The sequence below is a fragment of the Anabas testudineus genome, chromosome 21 (assembly GCF_900324465.2).
Source record: "Anabas testudineus chromosome 21, fAnaTes1.2, whole genome shotgun sequence".
NCBI classification, from domain to species: Eukaryota; Metazoa; Chordata; class Actinopteri; order Anabantiformes; family Anabantidae; genus Anabas; species Anabas testudineus.
Window position 1 is genome coordinate 13,525,201 of NC_046629.1, and position 26,852 is coordinate 13,552,052.

The 26,852-nt window shown below is 37.3% G+C and overlaps 1 protein-coding gene across 4 annotated transcripts in view; it reads left to right on the top strand.

Annotated features, from left to right (window-relative positions):
• The window catches only part of LOC113172926 (bromodomain adjacent to zinc finger domain protein 2B), a 39,882-nt gene that overhangs the window by 2,285 nt on the left and 10,745 nt on the right, over nucleotides 1-26,852 (top strand). For 3 of the 4 annotated variants that reach the window (XM_026376015.1, XM_026376016.1, XM_026376014.1), the window contains exons 2-16: nucleotides 16,107-16,265; nucleotides 18,044-18,232; nucleotides 18,437-18,556; nucleotides 18,743-18,936; nucleotides 19,057-19,263; nucleotides 19,659-20,300; nucleotides 21,008-21,075; nucleotides 21,178-21,596; nucleotides 21,760-22,041; nucleotides 22,854-22,914; nucleotides 24,383-24,491; nucleotides 24,677-24,778; nucleotides 25,346-25,556; nucleotides 26,007-26,099; nucleotides 26,720-26,781. In XM_026376015.1, the coding sequence (XP_026231800.1) occupies nucleotides 16,109-16,265; nucleotides 18,044-18,232; nucleotides 18,437-18,556; nucleotides 18,743-18,936; nucleotides 19,057-19,263; nucleotides 19,659-20,300; nucleotides 21,008-21,075; nucleotides 21,178-21,596; nucleotides 21,760-22,041; nucleotides 22,854-22,914; nucleotides 24,383-24,491; nucleotides 24,677-24,778; nucleotides 25,346-25,556; nucleotides 26,007-26,099; nucleotides 26,720-26,781 (2,916 nt within the window). In that variant the 5' untranslated portion in view covers nucleotides 16,107-16,108. Of the gene's footprint in view, nucleotides 1-3,508; nucleotides 3,611-16,106; nucleotides 16,266-18,043; nucleotides 18,233-18,436; nucleotides 18,557-18,742; nucleotides 18,937-19,056; nucleotides 19,264-19,658; nucleotides 20,301-21,007; nucleotides 21,076-21,177; nucleotides 21,597-21,759; nucleotides 22,042-22,853; nucleotides 22,915-24,382; nucleotides 24,492-24,676; nucleotides 24,779-25,345; nucleotides 25,557-26,006; nucleotides 26,100-26,719; nucleotides 26,782-26,852 lie in introns of all 4 variants that reach the window. The other variant, XM_026376013.1, reaches the window with a different exon arrangement.

The following is a 26,852-nucleotide window of genomic DNA, read 5'->3' on the forward strand; positions in this document are numbered from 1 at the left end:
TGATTATTTCAAGTGGTGATCGCATTCCACATGTCTGAAGCTCCTCGTAGTATGGTTGGAGAGATGCTCCTTTTCGTGTTCATTTGGCTTTTTTAAAAGTGCCTCTTTTTCCTCAAAGTGTCTGCTAATAATTGTGTTTTCACCCTGTCTCTCCTATTGTTACCCTTTCCACAAGTTTGCTCTCATTAATCACAGTGCTGGACTCCTGCTGAGGGCTGAGCAGGTTCATCAATTTGGCAGCCAGCTTGCTGTAAGGAAAAGTGCAGAGGCTCTTAACACACAAGCATAAATAAATCTATAGTCTTTATATGCAAGCCCTGAAGGTTAATGCTGTATAATTCAATGCACCCTCTTTGTCTGCTGTGATTGATGTTTTTAAACATGTAAGGCTTGACGGGAGTCCCTTTTTGTAGGTCAGTGTTGACACTTCATGATTGTGTGAGCTTCGGGGAAGCGGCACGAGGGAGGTGGATTATTAGGAATATGTCAGGGAGATTACTCTTTTTCACTCATCTTCCTGGTCTATTTTCTCCTCGCCTGGAGATGCTTGTCGTGTTCTTTATTTGAACCAGTCATGCTTCTGTGATTGAAGTCTCCCTGCTGTGTTAATGGGGCTGATGTTTAAAATGCTACTGGTCTGGCTTGTTTGTTTGGCTTTGTAGTATTTTAGGCCAACTGCGAATGTATGAATTGAATACATATTCATAATTCTACTGGGCCAGCATTAGTTGGATCTTTTAATGCAGACCTTTAATCCAGTTGCTGTTGTACACCATTCCACTCTCACACAAAGACTGTGCTTCAGCAGTCACCTTCTTATTGATCCTCATGCATTAAAAATCTGGTCACTGCTGCCACAAACACTTCCCTGTTTAAATGTGCTAGACATGCTGCCGCAGCCACATTTTTACATATTAATTTTTTTGTTCAACATTGTTTGCCCTGACAAGAGACCAAAAATCTTCTATCAAGTGTTAAAGGCCAATACGTAAGGTTTAGTGAATTTAAGTCAGTATTTTGTTTTGTGTGCAGGCATTTAAAATGCATCTAGATATGCAGTGAAGGTATTGCAACTCTGACTTTGATTTCAAGTTAACAGCATGTTATTTTGAAAATACAATCATCTAATTATTATGAGCCATATAACAATAAAATAAACGTGTTATATCATAATACTCTGTATTGTTTGAAGTATAACTTGATATGATCAAAAAAGTATTTAAGACCAATATGTAAACACATTTACAGTACGATCATTACTCATCTTACATCTTTAATTATATTGGTATGAAAATTGTTATTGTAATATTTTAGACTCATACAAATTACGTTCAAATAATATATAAATTTGCAGTAGTAAAGTGTATATAGAGGTACATATACTGCTGTTTATTTTGTGTTCACTGTCCATGCAATCCCATAACTACCTGAACAGGCAAAGTTTTGTGTTCCCACACACACATTCTCACTCTTACAACTGCTGGCCCAGTCATAGCAAAACATAATGTTCACCCAGACCTCACTAGCAAGCTGAAACCCTCAAATCATGTAACACAACGACTGCTGAGTAAACTATGAAAAGGAACCTGCTATTGATACCAAGGTTACCTGTTATTATGCATTACCTAGCTTAACAGCTTTCAGTGTGGAGAGGCCAATGTCTTTAAAGGATGAAATGGAGCCAGATAGGTGGACAACTGAGTAACGTGAGATGGCTCATCCTTGAAGAATTGAAAGACTTGGTGTAAACAGCTCATTATTTGTGACTGGAGGGTGACATTATTCTTAATATAGTGAATGAAACATTCAACTGCAGGAGATGGTAATTTCTCTTGCAAAATGACACAAGTGGAACTGTAAGGTGACCCACTTGTAGGTGACACACAGCAAGTGTTGCTGCTACTGTACATGAAGGCTTTGCTTTTGAGTTATGAAACCTCCAGTGTTTACTGATCGTATTTACATATGATATTGAAGGTATAGATGAGGGCTACTTATCTACATTGGAAAATAAATGTGACAAATGGAAGTGGAATATCTGCTCATTTGAGTCCAAAATCTTTGGCCTTTTAAACTTTCTTTATTTGTGTCTAAACATTTTAGAAGATGTTTTTGTTCGGTATGTTACAGTACATTTCACCTGTCTTAGAAAATGTTTAATAGTCTAGTTCACTTTTGTCAATTAGAATGTGCTAATCACTGAAGTTGAAATTAAATATCTCTTAAAATCTTCAGAGAATATGTTTGTGAAGCTTTCTTTACTGTTTATTTTTATTGGTTGAGATTTCAAATAGAATAGCTTCTTAAAAACAAAATAGGTTTTATACTTTATACCTGTATACAGCCAGTAGCTATTCATTCTAATATGGTATAGTTATTGTATTCACTAGAATCTAATTAACATAAAGAGTACTAATAATAAACAGGCAGAATATGTAGTCTTTAAATGTACTAACCATACAAGATTTAATTTTTTAAGATATGTGTAAACATGAAAGTCATGTAATGCTCATTTATGATTTCTATAGGACTTTTGCTAATTTATTTTATTTGACTTTCCTTAGATGTTTCCATTTAAACGTACCTTCAGGGTAAACCCTTAAAGGAAAGCTTAGTCTGGCAATTACTGTCTTCTGCACCCACTATCTTACATGTCTTACATAAAACATGCTCTGTGAATTTGTTAACCTGATCTTAAATGGCCTCATATCAATAAATGATTGTAATATGCATTTGATTTTCTTTCATTACCATGTGAATGCACCTCTAATTTTTGCTCATTAAGACAGAAACATCCTCCTGTAATACTAATAGTTGACCTGCAGCCATTTGTAAACTGGACTTACTATCTCAAGGACTGGATTTAGAGGTGTTTAGATAATGTAAAGGAGGGAAACTGCAGTTTTACAGTAAGATAAAGTATATACAGTAGAATTAAACAATTCTTAGTGATTTTTACTAATAAACCAAAATTGTTGTTGTTCTATGATATTCTCAGTGGTTAGTCTCGATTTTGTTCAGAATTACTATATAACACCATGATACCTTCGACACTGTATAGTAGTGATTCAAGTGCTGTATGAAGACATTTTTAAGTGATTCAAGCTGTTGTAGTTTTATTTGCCTTACATTTTATACACAATTTGATCCAGTCTCTATTCAGATTAGTGAATTCTGTTTGATATAGGTGTTTTGACCATATGGCGACATATATACACTTATACAATAATAATAATAATAGACCATAATCCAATTTCTTTTCTTTTTCTTTTGTGTTTGTGTCTCATTGTACTATGTTGCCTCTTGGTAATATAGACGAGGGAAGATGAGCTCGAATCAAATGCATTTGTTTTTCTGCTGAGGTTTGGAATGGAGAGCTCATCTTCCTTCAGCTCCATATTACCATTTTTATTTAATTTTCATAGAGCTTTCAGATAGGAACAAAGCTGACTGAGTAAATCGATAAAAATCAAGTGGCAAATCTGCCTGTTGTTGTCTCATGTTTCAGGTGCAGAGCAGGGATGTCACAGAACTGAGGATAGTCTTATACAGTGTTTGGTCATATCAGCCTCCCAAAAGTAACTCATGAATGGAAATGCTGGACTAAGCGGTACACTTCATTTTAAATTATTATTTAGGTATAGGATTAGGATTTTCCAATTAGGTTAAGATTTAACAAAGTCGTCCTTTATGAAATTAGTTTGTGCTGCTTTGTACTTTGCTCTCATTTTGTGTGTATCTAATTAATTCCTGTCTTTCTTAGAATTAGTGTGTCAAGACTTCAGAACATATTTAAATCTCTTGGGGGAGAAAAGAAAACTTTTTTGACTATGGGGTATTTTAAGATAAATTACTGTGAGCCAAACAGGGGTAATTGGTGGGGTTGGAGCTATTGTTTGGCTTTGTTTAAAGTTTTAATTTGGGCTACATTGCATATAGTAGCTTTATCACAAATGCATTTTGTATTGCAACCTAGTTACATTTTCTATAAACACAATGGCCATTATTTTAAATTTAACACAAATGACAAGTTGCAAATATGTTGATGCTTAACATATGAATTAAATGGACACAGGTGACATGTTATTGTTGCCATGAATTTAAATGAATTGATAAAGAAATAACTTATCCTTGGTAGACCTTTTTGACCCTGTCTGCACTTGGTGTCAAAAAGTCTTGATGGCCATTTTGCTGTTGCAGGAAGGTCGGGAGAGATAACTGTAATGGTCTAATATTTAGAATTTGGAGTGCGGTTACACTTTTAAAACAGGTTTGGCATAGGAATTATACCTATTTTCTCTAAAAATGAGCACTCTCCTTTTCTTTTGTGTGCATATAATAGAATCACTCAAGGATTAATTCTAGCAGTTTGTATTAAAGTATCGTAATTGTATATGTATATTGTATAGAGTATACAGTACCAGCCTGCCTCTGGTGAGTTGAGGTCAAATAGCGCCCTTTGTTTACAAGGTGTAGTTAATCGCGATGGTGAAACATTTAATGACTATCTTTAGATTATGAAATCACAGTACATTATGCATCTGTGCACCTGTTTCTGATTGCTCTGTTTAGCTGTTTAGTGAAACTTATCGGTAGTTGAAATTTGGTTGCACCGTGAGCCCATTCTTACTGTAGTAAAGATGAAAGGAAAAAAAGAGACCTGGTGAAAGGAGTTACATAGAAGGATTAGAGATAATAATTGACAGTGGTGATATAATTCCAGTAGTCAAGAAGTACATAATATGTGCAGAATATGAGGATCTCTGAATTAAATGGATTTAAAAAGGGCAGAAAGACTGAATTACCTTTTTAAAGCTAAAGTTGTTTAACATCATGTGTCTGCAGCTGTTTTACAGTAAAAGACAGAGAGTGCTTGCATTTTTTTTTTTTTTTTTTTTTCACTTCAAATGCACTGGAGATACAAAAAAAAAAATACACAAAGGACACGTTTGGCTCCAGACAAAGCAGACATGTTTGTTTTCTCAAGTAAAGCCAGACCTTCCTTTACTCGGTGCTAGAATGTTACTTAATTCTAACCCAGAAAACATATTTGCGCTTAATGTGACATTTTAAAAGAATAATCAAAGTGAATTTAATTATGTTGATAGTTTGGTTTCATGGTAGATTAGATTGTTGGGTTGGGGTGGTATGACATGTATGATCCATCATTTTCATTTACATTATTGATAAGCCTTAAATGAGAAGGAGGGAAGCTTTATGGACTGTTGACAGTTATGTTTAATATGGATCATTATCTTGTATATGATTTCTGTAAAATAGAGAGGTTGAACTATGCAAAGGAAATTTGCCTTAGTTTTTAAATATTTATGTGCTTCAGTTAATTATGTAGTTTCACAAAGCAGGCCATATTTTATGACTTTGCCAGAAGAGTGAACAGATTGCTGTGGCTATGTAATATGACATGGTAGCAAATATCAAAAGCCCACTCTTCTTTCCAGTTTTTCTGCCCAGAGGGGAAGTAACATACAAGCAGAAATGATAAGTAAAGAGATGAAAGAACTGTCAATGGTAAATCAAAGATTCATGTGAATGATGCAACTATGGACTATGGACTATGAACTATGGACACTGAATTGACAAGAGAATAAAATAGAAGCGCAGTATGTGCACAGTATGTGCCTTTATGGTACTAATCCAAAACAACTAGTTATATAATGCGGCCTAATGAGATTAATGGTCTTTGCATAGCCTACAAATAAGACAGGTAGTCTTAAAGCTCTGCTTTACAGTGTAAATTTAATTGGCCATATTAGCCTCGGACTCATCTTTTCTACAATCTTCTTGTCTTTTGAGCCTTGGGCTTTGTTCATCGAGATGTCTTCTTCGGTAACACATTTACTCTGACGTGGCGCAGCCATGTCAATTTAGATTGATGTAGTAATTATCTTCCCCTTCATCTATTTATCGCTCAGCTTTAAAGTCAAATTCTGGGTTTCTGGACAGCAAATGTATGGTCTACTGCTGAGGTGGCTGGCAGACTGTGGGCCTGCACGAGTGTCTCTGACTTTACAGATGACCCTGAGGAAGATTGGATTGGGATTGGATTGGGTAGCCATGGCTTTTTTTTAGTACACATCAACATTATATCACAAAGTAAAAATCATGCATATGTTTTAGAAAGAATTTTGTTGGCAGCCCGCAGGGCCTGCACAGAGAGAATCCATGGTGGCAGCGCTCAGACATAGAGGTGACACCAAGGTGAACGCTGAGTTATGAAATGGTTGGAAATCATTGATATTCTGACTTGGAGGCTGCAAATGGCTTGGTGGCAGATGGAGTCTTTGTCAGAGAAGAAAAATGGCAGCTCTGGAGCATCAATGCCATTTTCCCTATCAGCTTTGCTGGCGGGTGGTGACCTTCTGCCGCTCACAGATTTACCCCAGCACATGATCAGTTATCTCACTTGCACTGTTTACTGAGCTAGTAGAAAAGGATCTAAATGTCAGTTTTTCAAAGAATGGTTGCAAGTGCAGTCACAAAGCTGGTGATTGATATTGGTGCATAGAGAGAAAGAAATTTGTAGATACTAAACAAGCTTTTACTTTTTGCACCTTTGTGAGCATAGTAGAAAAGAAAATCAGTGTAGGATTGATACACAGGAAACCATTACATGCAACTGTGTAGTTACATTTATGTCATATTGTTGCAGAATTTTTGTAATTGATTTAACTGTGTACCATCATTTCTTTAACAGCTTTGTTAATAGAGATTCCTCAGAAATATGGAAATCTCACATGCCATCAATTTGGCAAGTTGTTTTCATTAACACTGACTCAAAATTGATAATTTGGTAAAGATGTTTATGCAAATAATATTAATTTGGTAATGGCTCTTCTCATTACACAGATAACACAGGTGCACAGAATAACAATGTTATTATTCTTCACTGTAAACACAAATATGGCATAATAAAATATTGGGAATTAAAAAAAACATGCAGAAAATGAGGAAAAGAAACAAATGACACAGAGACCTCAATTTAATATGTATGTATTTCAACTTGATGGTTGATTTCCTTAATAGATCTCATTGTTATGCATTGACAGTTCTCCTGCAATAAAATTAGTATTGTATTCATTTGGCCTGAGTACTCAGAAGGGGATATTTGAACTACAGTGACATCTTTTAAAATTATGAAGTAATGTCTTTCTACTTTAGAGTTGCTTTAATATCATTATATTGATTGTCATCTATTAATGTATTATTTTTAATATTTTCATCCAGAAATGTTTGCATTAAGGTTTATTCCCCAGATTTTCTCATTCCTCATAAATGCTGTGCCTCATTGGACTTACAGCTACTAAAAGGTACCTGCATGCCTTTGGTTCTCCTTGAATCATACAAAGAAGTTTTCAAAAGAGCACAGTTGGTGTTTATTCTACAACTTTTCTAAAATGACCTGAACACAATTATTGGTACTGGTTAGAAGTGGTGAGAAATAAGTGACTTATAACAAATCTTCAAGCATATTAGCTTTAGTAAATATCACAGTATTCATTGCTGTTCGGTATCATTGTGTGTACCAAACTAAATATGGGCAAGAGAAAGTAGAGAATTGTCTGAGGGCATAAGATGTAAAAACATGTAAAACATGTAAAACTTGCATTTAGGTGAAGGAACCAATTAAACCTGAACTGGAACTGTTGAGTGAACCATAGTACCGGTTGAGAAGTGTCTCAATTGAATAATTGCAGATCATCTTCTTTCAGCTGCTCCCTTTAGCAGTTGCCACAGCAGATCATTCTTCTACATCACACTCTGTTCTCTGATTCTTGTTCTGTCATACCAACCTCACATGTCATCCTTCACTACATTGTGTCTGACAGCTCCAGCCTCAGTATTCTTCTCCCAATATGCTTCACATCCCTTCTCTACACATACCCAAGCCAAGTCTTGTCTCGCTCACTTTGTCTTTGGACCACTTTACTTATGCTGTCCTTTTAAATATACTTATTTCTAATCCTGTCCAGCCTCATCACTCCCAACAATCAGAGCATCATCAACTCTGTCACCTCTAGTTTTGCCTCCTGTCATTGTGGTAGTGTCACTGCCTCCAGTCCAGTACAACATAGGTGGCCTCACTACCATCTTGTAAATCATTTTATTTTTTAATAAATACAAGGGAGATATGATGAAGTTATATGAACATTTTATGTTGTATGTATGAAAGTATTTGAAAATAATATGATTTTTGGAAATGCAGATGACCTACATTTGTACTGTCCCTGAATGCCTCACCAGCACTAGTGTGAGGAATGCTTCACAGTGTGTGGTAGAAGAAGTGTACATTTCTGATATCTGGGAGATTTTATATAATTTGCGGGAGTCAGGGAGCTACTAATTAAATGCAGGACACTCGTAAATCTCGGGAGACGTGAGATGTGTGTTATTCTGAGAGTTTGCTTGTTTAACAGGTATTTTGATAAATTATTTATGTTGACTTTTTACTTGTTTATCACACGTACAGTAACAAGTGTTAACACCATATGGTTGTAAAGTAGTAAAGTCTCATCTTACCTGGGCTCCCTCTCTTCTCCTGCCTTCTGTCCACTGAGCTCTGCCCTGGGTCACAGAGAGGCGACATAGCAACATAAACACTATAACTGTATTTTCAGATCCAGCAATCTTACTTGCTGCTCTCTTTAAGTGCTAAAATGTATACTGGTGAGTCAGCCACACTGGTGAATCCAAATAATTTTAGCTATTAATTGTTTGGTATTGTTATTTAAGTGCATCGACTAATGAGTAATAAGAAACGTCAAAACTTGGCTAATCCATTGGCTGATTGAACATTTCAGAGTGGTAGATTCTCATAAATAAAGTCACATGTATCCTCAGAGTATTTGTGTTTCTGTACTCTGCTGTGACTTTGGACTTTGCTAACCCTTTCCCAAAGTGGTAAAGGATGCTATTATATTAACTGTTTCTTGTTCAGCCCTTGATAATCAAACATCAGGTCTCCCTAAAACCCTTCCTTTTTCAGAAACACTGAACCATCTGCAAGGTGCTGTTCCTGTCCAAAATAAAAATAGGAAGCAAGAGTAATACAGCTGCACAATGTGCTGATTACTGAACTTTTTTTCATATGGCACACATTTTAGTTGAATCCGGTTGTTACAGTATGTCTAGAAGGTAGGGTGTATCTGGAACATGCACAGGCATGGATTTACTGTTATCTGTCCGGACTTTGGGCCCCTGTGTCGGTTTCCATCAGCTGCTTCAATGTGTGAGGTAGGGGGGCATTTCTTGGCACAGGCCTGTCTTGTGGATAGTACGAAAAGTTTTTCATTATTGATATGCTGTCAATGCACAGCTTGTTCCCTTCAATTTTTTTTATTTGCAATTCATTGCAAATTCAATGCATTGATGACTTTTTTGTATGAAGCATTGTGTTTTTATAGTTGTTACATACAAAGGCAGAACTGTCTCGCTTTTTTAATAAAATTATTAGGGGGCCAAAATATTAGACACACCCCTTAAGAGAGGTGAGCTTACAGGTGTACCTAATAAAGGGGCCAGTGATTTATTGAACTTAGTGTTGGAAGTAGTGAAAGCAGGTTATTGAAATTTAACAACTGAAAGCTTTTATGTGAAGATGGCTCAGAGGCAGACAGGAAATTAGTTATTTTACATTCATCAAAATAAAAATAGTCTGAGTATCCCCAGTGACTCTCCCACATCTATTGAAGCTCCAGCTGTATGTGCTGTGCGCTTAGCAATAACGTAATGTTTTTGAGCACCATTAAAATAAGCCCTCTTTTTTTCCTTCCTCATCTCAAAGCCATTGTCCTATTTCATCCCATAAGTAGTAATGTATTTATTTTGACAAAACGCCCTATATATTTTTCTGTGTATTTAACTTAACTTTCATTTATTACTTTCCTAAAATGGCTGTATGATGTGAAACATAACATTGTGGTAACAAGAACAAGAAGTCTGGATGACAAAACTGTTAGATATTTGCCTTCAACACTCTGATAACCTTTGATGCAATGACTAACAGAAGCAGAATGTCAACAGGGACTGTCTGTGTAACAGATTTTTCAGTCAATGCCTCCTATTACACCATTGCCACCCTGCTATGATAAATTGTAAATCTTGATCATATTTATCCTAAATATGTAGCAGTGCAAAATTTTCGACTGGGTTTGTCTCAGATTTCATTTTCATTCATGCAATTGGTTAAACCATTACAAAGAGGACCTTGTATAGTTCTTTTCTTGTTCTTTTATGTTTGTGGTCTGTAGAGGGTTGGTACAGGAAATTGCACCAAGCTTTATCACAGGGAAACCTGCAAGTTTGTGCAGTTGCACTGCCTTACTGGTTTCATTTTACCGTCCATTGGAAAGTAAAATGAAAATTGGCAGTGTTGTTGCCAGTCTTTGCTTGTGGTTTAATTTAATGATTAACTGAAATTATCAGCCATAATGAAAATACACTATTCTATAACCTAGAGTCTCTAATTCTAACCAATTTAGTTTTATTTTTGCAACTTTTCCCCTAACTAATATTGTTTTAGTTGGTTTCAGGTCTTATGAGGTGAGTTCTGACTCGTATATCATGAATAATGAAAAATAATCTTTCAGAAAAGCGGAAAATTACCTTCTGCACTTATTGATTTTTGCACAAGCTTACTGTTTTTAATCACATTGTACCAACCAGATCAGTTTTTCAAGACAGCTCCATCCAGGCAGAAATTATTAATCCTGTACTACTGTATGATGTTTTTTGCAACTGGCACCGGTGATTCAGATTTTTCATTAGAGAATCTCCTGACTTGATTGTGAATTAAAATGTCTCACATTTAGAAAATCTGTTAAGTTCAATATTTCTGTTCTCATATATAATTATCTAAGAGCTCTGTGGCATTGTGCACTAGGAGTAAATAGCTTATTTTTCTCATTGAATGGCTTCTAAAGATTTGACTGGAAAACCTATCAGCTAGTGGGAGGTTCTAACTAAGTTCTAACTAAAGGTAGAGTATTTTAAAATTGTTCAGAGATTTTTTCCACCTTTCACTAACACATGACTAACAGATGTTTTTTCTATAAGATTTATTTCATGTATTTCTTCTGTGACGTACACGCTAATGATGTTAGGAGGGTTTGATCTACATTCACCTTTGAGTTTAAAGGTGAATGTAGCAGCTAAAGTTGCTCTAGTTTATATTTCTATGTTCCCTCTTGAGCCTCAGACCTCCCTGCAGAGTGTGAGGAATGTGTCAAAACTGTCACACCTCTATTAGGTATTTCCCTGTTATCTTAATCGTACCTGCTCTGGTCTTTCAGGAGTGCTGACGGCCTTTGTTTCTGTGTGTTCCATGCATTTGTTATAGAGGTGTAATCCAATGGTCCTCCAGATCAAAACAACTGATGTACAGATGTGAAGTGTCAGCTCACTTGCATCTCTATTAGAAGGCTGATGCAAAAGTTCAGTTATTTGTAAATTTTCTTCCCCTTTTGCCAAAATTACATTATCTTACTGTAAGGCTTCAGTGCCAAATTCTAGAGGTAAATTAGATGTACTGATTATCTTTTCTCTATTAGTGACCTTCGTTTAAGACATTAAGTACGTGCATTGGAGCTTGTTTGAATGTAACCAGCCTTGTCTGCTTCAGTAAAGCAGTGGACATACGGATACTGTGTGACTAATGCTTTAAAAGGGACACTCGGGATGTGTTTTATTGCTTCATTTGGCACACTGCAGTCCCACTTCCCCTTATGGTTGCTATGTGATTGATGTTATTCTCTTCAGGGAAATAGAAAACAGCCGTGAAACAGCAATGTTTACCTTGACCTTAGCTGTCTTTTATTTTATGTTGGACATCAACAGTGGGGAGAAAATCCCTGTTAGCCCTTGTGTTTTTCTGTTTAAGAAGCCGTTTGTTTGATCATTTTAAAATGGAAGTAGTTATTGACACTAGAGTGTCAAGCCTTAAAGCCTGAGAAACCCTGGATTTCTTCTAATACTCATTGTCCCTGGCATTAAACATAGCTAGAATCGCATCACCTTCCACAAACACATGATTAACAGATGATTGATTTACAGAACTACAGGTATATTGTACATGTAGTACATGTACATGTAGTTTTGTTGCATACCAAAAGACAAAGGCATTTTTATTTGTATTATTTTGCATTCAGAACGTATTTAGACCACCTTCAATTTTGTTATGTTGCAGCCTGATACTACAGTCATTGAAATTATTATTTTTTCCTTATTAATCCACACTCCATACCTGCATGACACACATGACACTTGTCTTTTAACCTTATTTTAGAAAACATTGAAAATATAAAGTATTTGAAAGTATCTGTTTATACTTGGTCTTGAACAGATACATTTAAACTGTTAAATATACCATTTGTATTAAGTTGTGTTTTTTTTGCAATATATACTGCTCTAACAATGTATTATCATCCCTGTAACGTCAAAATTTTCAGAAACAACAATAAGCAGTTGACTGGGACATACAAGGAGTTTTATTTATTTTTTTACTTTTTTTTTTTTTTGCTTCTCTCTATGTGTCTAATTAAAAACAGCAGGCTGAGCTACACAATTTATGCCTAATGCTTGCTATTGATTGGACAGCAGTAAGCAGGAGCTCTACCAGCATGTGCATGATGAATATCTGTGCAGAACATGTGAAACCCCTGTTTCCAGGCGCCACATCCCACCCCCTGGATAACCTGTCACAAAAATGATCCACATGCAAACTGCAGCAATGCTGCTGTGAAGGACAAATTCATTTTATGAAACATCCTTGTGTCATTCATCAGTCTCCATTTGCTTCCCTAACTACAGTACCAGCTTTTCCATTGTATTCTTACCAGAATGCAATACTTGTTTGAAGCAGTTGATGCAAGCAGAAATATATATTTTTATATCAAGGTCTCTCCAAAGGATGAATGTGTTCTGAACACTGATGTTAGCATAATGTCTACACTTTGTGTTTTATGGCTTATTTACAACAGCAAAAATTGATTATTATTTTGACATATGAGCTTAGAGGGATTTTCTTTGCTGGGCACACAGCATGTGTGTGTTCTTGTACAGAAGGTCAAAGATGTGATTACATTAATGCATAAAAGACCAGCTGAGGCAGCCAAATCAGTGAATAGATGGTGTTAAAAAGTGTTTAGTAAAACCTGGGCAGGGTTTGCTATTGATCACATTTGGTGTGACAGTGAGACCACTGCAATATCATTGTCATGTCCTAGAGGGTCTCCTCTGCTGTCTACCACCCAGTGCTAATAGTCATGGTACAACATACTGTAGCTTTGCATAGACTTCTCTAACCACTGATGACAACCATCCTTGCTCACACTCATAAACACAACTTATGGAAAGCACATGGTTGCTTTTCTCTCGCAGCATGTTCATAAAAAAGGGGCCCTCGCCAAGAGCAAACCTGTGACAAATGGTTAATCAGGTTGTATGCAGAATGTTGTTTGTTTAACAATAAAATGTTTTAATCACTGAAAAGTCCTCTCATCTCTGCATACTTGGTGAAATTGAACACTGCATACTAAAAGGACATTGTTTCCCATGTGTAGCAACAGTATAGTTTGTAATTTGCTGAGGTGAAGAGCATATTATAATAATTTTACATTTAACTTTAAATGTCAAATGAAAGACTGCAGGAATTTGAATGTGTTTGAATTCCATTACAGCAAAGTGAATGGTTTAAAAAGTGAGAAGAGAGGGAAAAAATGCCATTCTGTTCTTAAAAGTACTTTTTATATCCCTTCCAGAAAATCACTGAGGCCAAAGTGATTGGCATTGCTATTTTTTCATGGTAGCAGAAGGAATTAATGTTGTTAAGTGGGATGATGGACACCAGCAGTCATTTGCAAGGTTTGTTAGACTGCAGCTGGTGTCAGAGCAACCATGTATAGAATCAATCATGACGATGTTAATGTCTGAGGAGGTGGATTTAACATTGTGATGTAATGCCAATCAGAAGTCTTTTAGGGATTTATGGCAATTCAATTTAGAACTTATTTGTTTTATTTTATTTTTATTTTTTCCACTCACATTTTCATCACTCCACAAATTGGGGCAAGTACCTCTGAGTGACGCCACTCTCCATCTGCTAAAAGTGTTACAACACTTTTTATTAATACTTGTTCCTCTCGCTAATGACACTGTTACTGGATTATCATTATTAGTATCAGCAGTGTGCTATATTGCAGAAGGATATCATGGGCAAGCACTTTCTACACCTCTTACCCTATATATCTCTGTTAATGCATTGAGGCCTATGAACTTGAGTATGAATATAAAATTCCCTTTCCTTTCAAGTATATTTTCCCAGCCCCTAATGACATGTTATTTGACTTTGACTTTGTTTTAAAGCTCCTTATTGTATTGCACAAGCTACTTTGCAAAGTGAGAGTTTGAAGCATTTCATTTATAGCACTCAGCACAAAAAAGAGAAAAGAAAATCTTTAAAAAACCCTAACAGTATTGTGAAAATGCTTTCACACAGTCACTATTGAGGAAACTGAGGTTAGATTGTTTATTTGAATAGTCACAGTATAGCAGCCTGCATTTAAATGATTGGCGGTATTTTGTGCTTTGTCTTATTACAATGTCATTCTGTTTATAATGATTGTTTTCCTGTTAAGTGACGTGCACTTGGAGATGACAACCTATGTTGTGTTTGTGAAGTCATACACGACTTTGTGCAAACTGCAGCAATGCTGCTGTGAACACGACTTTGATCCAGTCAGAGTCATTTGTTTTGTAAAACATCTCCTGTGCATTTGCATGCAGGTTCTTTAATCTGATCTGCAACCAGCTGGATGTCTGGTATGCCTGTCTTTTGTGTGTGTGTCTAATTATTAGGATATCAGCAGATAACAGACCAATTACCTTATCTTTGTCACCACCAAATTGCATATATGCTTTGTACTGCCGATCCCTAACGGATACATAGCTTGCTGGACATCTTAGCTTGACTCATGGCTATTATTTATCTTTTAGTGTTACATTATGAATATGAATACACCTTTGTTATTTTCTCCACATAAACTCCCACTCGCAATATCACAGAAAACTTTGTCTTATCCAGTAGAGCATAGCTACAGTGTTCATGTCATTTATGTCCCATCAGTCCTCTTCCCGCTGAGGGATGATATTTGCTATTCAGTGTGTAGCTTTGTCTCCTCAAATTAATCAGCAGCTCCTTTTTCCTTGTGCATAGGAGAATCACCAAGGAGATCTAGAAGTTGTTAGTGTAAAGTACATCACTATAACAAAGCCGAGCTGTGAAACACAATCTAGATGTATGCGTTAAAGAGGATTTCAGATGTGGACTTGATTAGTGGGATGTGAAAAGGCATGAATAATGGAAAATCCTTGAAATGTGGTTGTGATGAAAGAGTAGCAACTAGAATCTCTGTGGCATGATTTGAGTGATGGGTAAAACATCAGTGCTGTAAGAGTCATCAGAGAAAATGGTTGAGACCAGTAATACTGTTTATTCATCTGTATGGACTTAGTGTAAAAGTTGTGAAGGAACAAAAAAGAAACTCTGTTCCTAAGAGGCTGAAGATTGAAATTTCTATTGAAGATCACAGCTTCAGTAGATGATCACAGCTTATGTGGCAGCAGTTTTACATAAAAGAGCTCTGAAAACCCTTGATATTAACCAGCGGCTTGTGTGCTCTGCTCTACTGCATATTGAGTATGACATGTGATTATTGCATCTACTGCACTGCTTTGTATGTTTTCTATGCACTGTCTGCATTTATATCAGACAGAACTCTTCAGGTGTGGAGAAAAAGTCATTAAATCTGTTAGAATTAACAAAAAAGATGAGTTAGATGAAATTATTAATTTCAACAGAGTTGTTTAAAACAACCAATAGTTCACGATTCATTTTCTGTAGATTGATGAATCACCTAGTCATAGTACTAAATGCGTCACTACAATACCTGCCTACAGTACCTATCAAAATCAATTAACAGTGACCGTGAATTATTTGAATTGTTGGCCATCTTTATTTATTATAATATAATGTGGTAAATGGTAAATGTCATCTTGTGTATCTCTAAGTGTTGTCTGCATTGTTTTGACAGCTATGGAGTCTGGAGACACACTGTCCTCCCCATCTTCAGCATGCTTCATTCACATGACATCCTCTTCAGTCAGCTCATCCCTTGCTCCACCCCAGATACCCTCCTCTAAGTGCAGCCCAGCCCCTTGCCCTGCAGACAGCTCCCCTGTGACCAACAGTGGTAAGAACACACACACACACACAGGAAACACAGCATTTGGATCAAGTGTGACTCCGATAATTATTCTGTTGTATTATTTCATTTTGTGTCAGCATATTAACTTACTGTTTTGAGCTTGAGAAAATATTTTGGGGGGCTTATAATTTAGGGGTTTTGAGTGTGCAGTGCTGCAGATTTCATAGTCATACATACACAATACAGCCTAAAATTCACAAGCTAATACATGTAAATGAATGCACCATGCTCTGTGATAGACTGGCGACCTGTCCAGAGTATATCATGTCTCTCACCCAATGTCAGCAGAGATTGGCTCCAGCCTCCCCACAGCCTTCAAGGATAAGTAGGAATAGGTGATGGATGGATGAATGTACCATTCTGACTGACTTCATAATTACTCTGTACTATATAACTATACTTCTACTCTAATAAAAAAGTGACAAAGTAAATCTATTCGGAGCTGATGTCCAACTAAATGTTGTGAAAAACACAGAACTATAATTGTGACAGGCTTAAGAGGCTTAAAACACCTTTCTCCAGTCAAGTCATAGGCGATTTTGATAGGAATGGAAATGCTGTTGAACTAATGAATGCCAACAATTTAAAAAGCTGCGTACGCCCTTGTGGATGTCTTTTGACAACCTTTAGCTTCAGTTTATCCTGCATGATTTGACATGTCTGTCAGCCTCACACTGTGCATGCAGCCGCCAACATCCTCTTGTTTTCTCTGAATACTAATTGTGGCCAAAGACATTATGCATTGAGCAGCAGTGATGCATAAGCTGTCAGATTACCCCTGACCACAAATTAATGTGCAAATTTACATACTGTGGTTTGTGATTATTTTTTTCCCTTCATGATGCCCCAAGAAGTAATTTGTGTGTGTGCATGCGTGTGTGTGTGTGTGTGTGTGTTATCACAATGAGGAACACATTAGAAACATTCTCATGAATTATTCACTTACAGACCCCTACACCAAACATGCGCATACATTTGCCCAGTTACAAGTAAACTTGTTCTTTTGCAAAGTTTTTTGAGAGGTTACTCATCCCAAGTGGGAAATAAAAGAAAGTTATCACACATTCAGTGATGGCAACACCCCTTTGGATAGAATTATGTAAAAGATTTCATGCCTTTAAAAGCTTTGTCTTTGCTTTCATTTTGTGGCTTTGTAAAAAAAAAAAAAAACAATTTATGCAGCACCTCCTAAATATAGAAGTGTTTAGCCAGATGGTGTTGATGGGTAAATTGGTCTGTGAATTTTAGCCAATGCCACCTTACCAGATGGGCAGCTGATAATGTCAGTACAGTGGAATAGCTTGCAATCAGACACAGTGTTAGCTTAGATACCATGGCATTTATAGAACAAATCAGCTGGGCTTTGCTTTTATCATGTCCGTTCCTGCACAGGCCTAGGTTTTTAATGATCTAGTAAATAGGGCTGGACTGGTTTCTCTGTTAGAAGTAGTCCTGATAACTAACACTGGATATATTTCCCTCATGAAAGCTTAGTTTAGCTTTGGTAGTGCATTTGTTTATTTTATTTTTAAAGCAAGCATGGTTTTTGTTCTTCTTTGTTCATCTTTTTTTTCCTATTGTTATGTGGTTGTGCCAGACCTAGAATCCCCATGAGTCACACTCCCCAGACTACAATGTTTCTTACTTAGTCAAGTAGTTTTGAACAGATCAAGCAGAATCAAAGCTTTGTCTTTTATTGTATGTGAATATCATAATGGAGTATTCAGATATCTGATTACCACATAAAATCCTTTGTTCTCCAGACCATTTGCTACAGATGACAGCAGGTGAACGTTCAAATACGTCTGGCAGCTCGAACAGTTTTCCCATAATCAGCCATCCAGCTTTGGGGCTTTACACATCAAATTCAGGTTTACGTTCTGAATTTGGAGGCCTTGGTACTCTGGGTGTGTCTTCTTTGGCTGCTCATTCCCAGTTTGGTGCATTTCCAGGTAAGGGTGCACTTAAATTTTAATAATGTAGGTGAAGATGCAGTTTTCATGGCAAACATAACTTTTCCTATGTCTTTAACGCAAATTGTTTTGAGATCTTACTCTATTGTATCTTAGTCTTAATTGTAAGGACAACATTATAATTACATATTAGTAATAGAGTATTTATGCCTAACGGTACAGTATCTCACTCTACCACTACAGACTGGTGGCGGTCATCGGAGGCACCTACTAGAGGAGCCTTCTTCCCTACACTTCTGCATCCTGTATTTGCATCAACCTTCAAGAACCATGATCCTGTTCACTTACAGGCACTTAGCTCAGGTAAAAATTTTCAAGTTAGTGCCAAAGTTCACACATATAAATAACAATAAACTGACCAACAGCAAGTTTACCATTGAAATGCTGCTGACATTTTAAATCTGATCTTAAGTTCTGTAGCCTTCCTGTGTTTATTAGCTGTTATATTGTTATATCTAGTTATACATCTAAAGAAATGTCCAATGCCAGTTTCTGTAGGTGTGAAGGGAACAGCGAATGGTAGGGGTGCCTCGTCTCCTACTGGGAGCTGTGCTGTGAACATCAGCTCCTTTCCAGTAAAGGCACAAAGGGGGAAAAGCAAATCCAGTGGTAGTCGAAGTCAAAAGAGCTGTCAGGACCTGGACCAGCTTCACCAGAAGACTGTTCAGAAAACAAAAGAAAAGGTTAATATTTGTTCAAGATCTTAACTGTTTTGTTTTTGTTTTTTTCCCCCAGTACTTTACTACTAAAATCATCGCTATATGTCTCGACTGTTTTCTGTCTTGACTTTTCCTATTATTTAGAAACCCAACAAAAGACCACTAGAGACCTTCAGCATGAGCAGCAGCCAGTCCGGATCTTTGTCAAGTAGCTCCAGTGATGGTGAGGACACCACCAGTGACTCTGATGACATGGAGGAGGAGGACAATGATAATGAGGAGGATGACCAGAGCATTGACAGCGAAGACTCAGATTCAGAAAAAGAGGGTCAAGTTAAACTGAAAGTTGAAGTAAGACACATCTGTGTTGAATTACTGGTGTTTAAATATTCAGCATGAATATTCAGTCAGGAAAATCAGTTTACTTACAGCTTATTAGTTGTCTAACATTTGAAATACCTGCCATTGCCATTGTGTAGTTGTATTTTCAGCATAAAACATGAAATCATGTTGGTATGAAATATTTTGTATTTTTTATGTCTGTTGTTTTTGTGAAAGGTGCAAGTTTCTCTGCATAAAACTCCCTTTTTAAGTAAATTTTAGTCAGATTGTCAAACGCAGCCTTTGTAGTGGGTGGCAATCTGGATGTATGTGCTAGCTGACAGAGCCTGACGCTGTAAGGCTCTCTCAGTAGGAGCTGACATGACATGCTGTCTTCTTCCTGTTTTCTTCATCCTCCTACTCAGCGGCTGACACAGAACACTTCAGAGAGCACAAAGAGAAGACCTTCCACTCCAGTGGACAGTCATTGTGACAATGTTCCTTTGACTTCCCTGTACAGCCTCCAGCACTCATCTCAGCTTGCTGGCCGGCTTCAGTCCAGAGCTCTGTTTCTACAGTGTTCCAGGATCGAAGAGGACGAAGCCCAGCAGCACATCAGTGTCATCCAGGCTACGGGGTTAGCAGGCAGCAACAGTGCCTCAGCACAATCCCACAGGAACTCCCCTCTGCTTTCCAAGACCCCACCTGAACCCACCTCATTCTCCACCTCACTTAAAAAATTGCCCCCTTCCACTTCACCAAAGAGCTCCTCTGCTTCATCCTCACCAAAGCATAGCTATGCCTCTTCCTCTGCCAAACCTCTGGACCTCTGTTCCTCTAGGAAATCCCTGTCAATGTGTTCCTCACCTAAACCCTCACCTCTGTCTTCAACAACACCTCCCTCCCTCTCTTCGCTACCACCTCCAGTGTTAGCTTCACCAAAGCCTTCACGTAAACCAAAAGCTTTGATGCACTCTACCAAGCACACGCAGCAGGCTGATATCATGCAGGAGAGCAGTGGAAACCTCCCAGATGAAAGCTCATTTCATAGTTTAAAATTGAAACAGGTGACTTCCATCTTTTTATTTACATTGGTACTTGTGCCTTTTTTTTTTTTTTCCTAAATTCTATCTAAGAAACAAAAATAAATTACTCTGATGAAGTAAAGCATGTTTATCCTTTTAGTTTTTGTCCATCATTGTCATGGAAAAAAAAAAAAAAGTTTCTTCAGAGCAGAAAATTAATGCTTAAACAGAATCTTCGTTGCTTTTATTATACTGCATGAGAATCTGACCACCGCATGGCTAAATGTGACAATGCATGTAAATGTAGTACATGCATTGGGAAAACTTAACAAAATTGACAAGCAATTAGCTCTATTATGCTTTATAATGGTTGTTATCAAGAGAGATAAATTGGCGTCTTTTACAGGACTTGGTTATTGTCACTATTCTAAGAAGGATGGATTTAATTCATATAATGGTGGTACATTAAAGTACAGGCTTTTGGTTGCCAGAGTATGACAATAGCAGCAAATAGAAGATGACAGCTAGAGTCGCACAATGGCACTAAGCCAAACAATTTGAAAATATTTTTCAACAGCAGCCTTTTTTCCTTTATTGTTGTTGACAGGATTGAGTCTGCTCTTTATTGTCCCTGTCTCTTATTACACCTTATATTCCTTCATTTACAGCCCACAGTAATGCAATGTGAGTGACAGTTTGTGTAATTACTTTCTTTTTTCTTTGTTTGCCTTTCTTTTGCATTTATACAGATGAAGCTCCTCCATTCTGAGGAATCCTTGAGGCAGGCGTTCTCCCTTCGACCTACCAGCCAGAACTGGTATAAAAGTCACAAAAATCTTGCACTCTCTTCGTCATTGCTGACACCACCTAAATATTAATCAGATTCACTGAGCAACCATTTGCTTTCTCTCCCACACAGCACTGACTCCAATCTGTTCCTTAACCGTCGCCCTAATGGAGTGATCCACGGCAAAGCTCAAGATGCCCCTTTGCCTCATAGCCATAGCAGCATCCGTAACAGAAAGCTGGTCCTGGCAGCTACCAGTCCTCACTACCCCGTGCCCATCAACTTGAGCACTGGCGCCAAGGAACGATTAGGCAACTCAGCTTCTCCTCTTAAATCGTCTGCTTCATCAGGAGTTGCTCATAGATCAAGGAAGACCAGTACTCTCGCATCTCTGCATGCAGCAAAGAGCCACCCTAAAACCAAGTCCTCCTGTCTGGTCAGAGACAGTGAGTCTGACATCCACAGCAGCAAGGACTCAGATGACTCTTTAGATGATCTTGATGATGATGACGATGATATTGAGGATGAAGACTCTGGTAGTAGTCTGTCAGGTTAGAATCATTTAACAAAATAATGCCACTGGTAAGATGTTAATGCAGGCATAAGTTGTAAGAAGTGATGTCTTTGAGTAATTAGCAGTGCTCTGTATATTTTGGTTGTGAGAAGAATGTTGTTTTCTCTCTTTCCCTCTCTGTTTCTGGAATCCCACTGCAGAGTCTGGGAACAATCTGGATAGTGGCTCTGATGGCTCTGAGGATGACCAAAAGGAACATAATGAAACACAAGCAGATAGCAACACCAAAAGGACTAACCTGAAACCAGCCAAAGCTTCAACTCACAAGTCCTTCTCGAACCTCTCAGCTGACTGCCCCCCACTTAACCTGCAAATCATCGAGCCTGTTCTTAGCCTGCATACCGGCACCACGCTGACCAGCTCAGAGGCATCGAGTAACCACAGTACCCCATCCCCATCTTTTACATTTGCCACACTGTCAGGTAAAGGCCAAATTTGTCAATAATTTTTATTACTTGCTTCAAGCTTCAGTTTACAGTTCAGTAAATGTGTAATTCAGGCTTCATGAAAATGTTCTATATATTCTATTAGATAAAAGCAGAACATTACCCAAATTCAGCAAATAGTTTTAATGTCTCTCTCTTTCTCTCTCACTCATTGGAATGATGGATGCTTATTTTCCAGTGTAAAAACATGGATAGTTCCAGGTTAAAATGACATCTCTGGAAGAAATTTGTTGCATCATTATTTTGATTATCTTCAGCTGCTCTTGCTTTAATGTCCCAGCCAGATGCTTTATAAATCTGATACTGAATGAGTCATGGAGTATATTACTGTACATTACTAAAGAGCTTGATTCAGACCTGCTGTAATGGAAAAATATTCATTTTGTGTTCCCTCAAGCATTGCTGTTGAGTAATAGCACTTGTATGCTACTGATGATCTTAAAGAGATATCTATAAAATTCTACATGTAAGAGAAATCACTACAACCCAACTCAATCATTATACAGTACCTGTTATGGCAGTGGTTTGTTAAAGTACTGGCTCTGTTCCTGTGCTTGTCTTTCTTGTGTAAGCTCTGAATGTTGTCTGTCTAATGTTGAAAAATTCCACTGTGCTGGGTCATGTAAACATATAGGTGGCTTTCACATAGAACTGTTAATATTTTTAGGAGGATATCCTTTGTAGAGTTTTCATATTTTGAAGAATGTAATCCCATCCCTTTCTTTGTTAAGCGGTCCAGATTCTGCTGGTGGCATAAAAAGCACTGAGTTGTTTGTCTTTGCTTTCAGGATCAGGGAGGAGGAGGAGAGTAACAGATGAAAAAAGTCTACAATTGCCTCTAAAGTTTGGGTGAGATACCATGCATTCACTTCATTTGATGCTCTGATGATGTGCTCTGACTACAGTGGCAACAAAAAGTATGTGAACCTTTTAGGATTTCATGGTTTTCTGCATTAATTTGTCATAAAACATGATCTGATCTTCATCTAACAAATGTGCCTAATGTGCCTAAAATAATAACACAAAAGAAATCTGGTGTTTCATGTCATTATTGAGAACAACTAAAAAAACAGGTCATAGTGAAAAAGTATGTGAATAACAACCTCCAAAAAGCTAATTGCAGTCATGTGTTAGAATCCCTGGAAGAAAACTAGTTTGGAGGTGTGGAATCAATTATTGATTAATACACATACTTTTTCTACTAGCTCTGTGAGGTTGGTTGTTAGAATTTCTTTTGTGTTATTATTTTAGGCACATTATATCTGTTCATTATATTTTATGACAAATCAAGGCAGAAAGCGATGAAATTCCAAAAGGTTCACTTACATTCTTTTTTTTTTTTTTTTTGTCCTTACTATCATATTTGCTGTATTGCTTGTGTTTATGTAAATTGGAGTTACAGTGAAAGCAGACTAGTGACCTTTACTAAAAGGTCAGCAACAGCCAGGCTTTCTTCTCAGGAGCAACCTAAGACATATAGTCACCCATAGCATATATTATCTTACCTCTTGGGCCTGCCACATACTGTACAACAGTTTGATTTTGAATAAACAGAAAACGGCGCCAACAAAAAATGTAAATGTGACTAAGTGGCCAAGAAAGCAGCAGTCAGATTCAGAAAATGTTACCAGAGGAAATACTGAAATTGTTTTTAAAAAGCATTGCTAGAGTTCCTGGTTTGACAGTTACATCTTCATCAGTGACTACAAAAAAAATCTTGCTTTGCTTTAAGAGGCCATAAAAACCCAGTCTCGAGAAATAAGTCATTGTGGGCAGGAAGCAAAATGAGGCCCAGCAGTTCAACACAAGGGGTTAATTGCATCCAGCATCAACACAGACACACAACATTAACAGCTCCATGCCCACAACTTCTGTAGCCTTGGATCAGAGCGGCCTTTCATCTTCTGTGGATGTTTTTCATCAGCAGGTTCACAGGAAACAGAGGCCACATGACTGTATTTCAGCCCTTGCTCTGTCTGGAATAACAACCCACATGTCTTTAACGTAAACTATGGCTGCACTCCAGTGGAGCTCATGGATCTGAGGAATTGCCCCATTTGGCTCATGGCCATTTAAGAGTCTGATTACAAAAAGGGTCAAAGGATTGCAAGGCCACAAACTACACAGCTGTACACACATAATTTATTGTACATTGTTTGTCTCCTTGTTCTGTTGCCGCAGTGAATGAGAGAATGTCCAAGTACTGATAGTTCCTGCTTTATGTGTGTACATATTCATACTTATAAATTATGTATTAATGACATCTGAAAAGGGCTTTAACAAGCTTTGTTTTTGTTTAAACCGTGTCTATGTACAGGTGGCAGAGAGAGACACGGATCAGGACTGTAGCAGGTCGTCTGCAAGGGGAGGTAGCTTACTTAGCTCCATGTGGAAAGAAGCTGCGCCAGTATCCCGATGTAATCAAGGTGAATCAACATTTACTGTGTTTTTTTATGGAAAGAGCCTATAGATTTAAAACCTTAAATGATGCCACGCATATACTGCATCGCTGAAGCTTTATGCAATTGCTCTCAAGTGAAAAAATACCAAATGTGTGGTGACTGACCATTTAATATGGTTAAATTAATATGTATTATTCTTTTGTGTGCAGTACTTAGTGCGGAATGGAATAACTGAAATCTCACGGGAAAACTTCAGCTTTAGTACAAAAATTAAAGTTGGTGACTTCTATGAAGCCAGAGAAGGACCAGAGGTAAATCTTTTTGTTTGTTTGGTCTTGTGTTACTAGATATAACTTCCAACACACCACTGTTGGATGAACTTTCATCATGCTTTAGTAATCTAGAGTTCAGATTTATTTCCTCATTTCATTGATTTTGTGAAAATATGTAAATTAATCATACATGGAAATGTAAATATACATATAATGTAATACATATTTCAGTTGTAATGTGATCTACAGTACACTCTGTGTCATTGGTGAAATTGTACTGATAAAAATCTGTGCGTATATGTTTGTTTTAAAATAAACAAAAGCAAAAACATTTACCTATCTGCTGATATACAATCGTAATGTAAAATGAAATGTATATTTAAAATATATTTTAAGAACAACTCTGTTTTTATCTAAATGTAGGAAAAGCACATAAATGAATTCTGCTGCATGTTGTTTATTTCCTACACGTTTCCAAGAATGTTGCTTTAAGTTACGACAAGTCAGCAAGATCAACCATAAATGAAAGCAATCAGTCATCCTTTTTTGTTTTGTTTTGTTTTTACTTCTTATTCCTTCTGTTTGTTTGTTTGTTTTTTTACGCAGGGTTTACAATGGTGCTTGCTGGCTGAAGAAGAGATTGCCCCTAGCATCATAGCAATGGATGGGAGGCATAACCGGCGCCCAAAATCTGAGCATGAGATAACAGGTGATGCCACTGGAGCCAATCAATGGAAGGACCATCCTCTAAACATTAGTGAAAACAACTTCCAAGATGTTAGAGATGCCAAGCTGCTACGCAGACTGGAAGCTCAGGGTCAGTTTACGCCATAGTTACGTCTCAGTAACACCTGTTAAAGAACAAATTCAGTGTAAAACTCATACAATAGTTGGCTGTATTTTGTATTTTTGTCATTTTGTGACTTGTTGCATTTGTTTTTTTAATTTGTCACCGGACATTTCCAGCTTAGCTACAGTGCAAACCCTTAAACTAAAATGTAAGTGGTTAAAGTTTTGGTGTGAGCACCTTAAAACCAATTTGGAAAGTCATCTTTCTAGATCAACCACTATCTTGATCTTAAGCATTTACTCTTGGTGTTCACATGCATACAAAAACTGTAGCTCTCTGCAAAAAGGCCAGGCTCTCTGGAGGTCGTTTAGAGTTGATTTGGGGAGTATCTGTAGGTTGATTTGATTTGATTGAGTTTTTACCTCAAATAAGGTCTGTGATTTCCTGTTTCACATTTTTTATTTCATCATATTGCAGAAATAGCTCGACAGGCAGCTCAGATTAAATTGATGAGAAAACTTGAGAAGCAGGCCATGGTGCAAGCAGCCAAAGAGGCAAGGAAACAACAAGGTAAAAAGCTGGTGCTCAGTCAAATACACTGCCCGTCCAAAAATAAAGTCACATACTTTAATATTTCGTTGGTCCACCTTTAGCTTTGATTACGTTTAATACGTTTCAATAGGCCTCTGCAATGTCTCAACATTTCTTCGCGTCCAGAGTTGCATTCATTTTTCTTGTATTGATGATAATGATGATAATGATGATGGGAGAGTCAGACCGCTGCACAAAGATTCTCAATGGGGTAAAAGTCTAGACTCTGTGGTGGCCAATCCATGTGTGAAAATGGTGTGTCCTGCATACTGAACCATGCTTTCACAATTTGAGTTGATGAATCCTGGCTGTGTCATCCTGGAATATGCCCATCCCAAAGAAAAAATCCATTGATGGAATAACCTGATCATTCAGTATATTCAGGAAGTCAGCTGACCTCATTCTTTGGTTACATACCATTGCTGAACCTATTGCATCAGTTAGCACCAAAACTTAATCATCCATACATTAATTATCCAATGGGAGGCTCTTACCTATGTGCTTAGTTAAATCCATGTGGTGACTTTTTTTATGGATGGGCAGTGTCTCTGCACTAAGTCAAATACTGTGTGTGAGCCTAATATGTTTATGTGTTCTAGCAATATTAGCTGCTGAAGAAAGGCGGAAAAAGAAGGAACAGATGAAGCTTGTCAAACAACAAGTAAGGATTCTTCTCTGTGTGCATTGTCTAATTTTCTGTGCAGAGCTTCAAAACTATTTACAGCTGCTCTA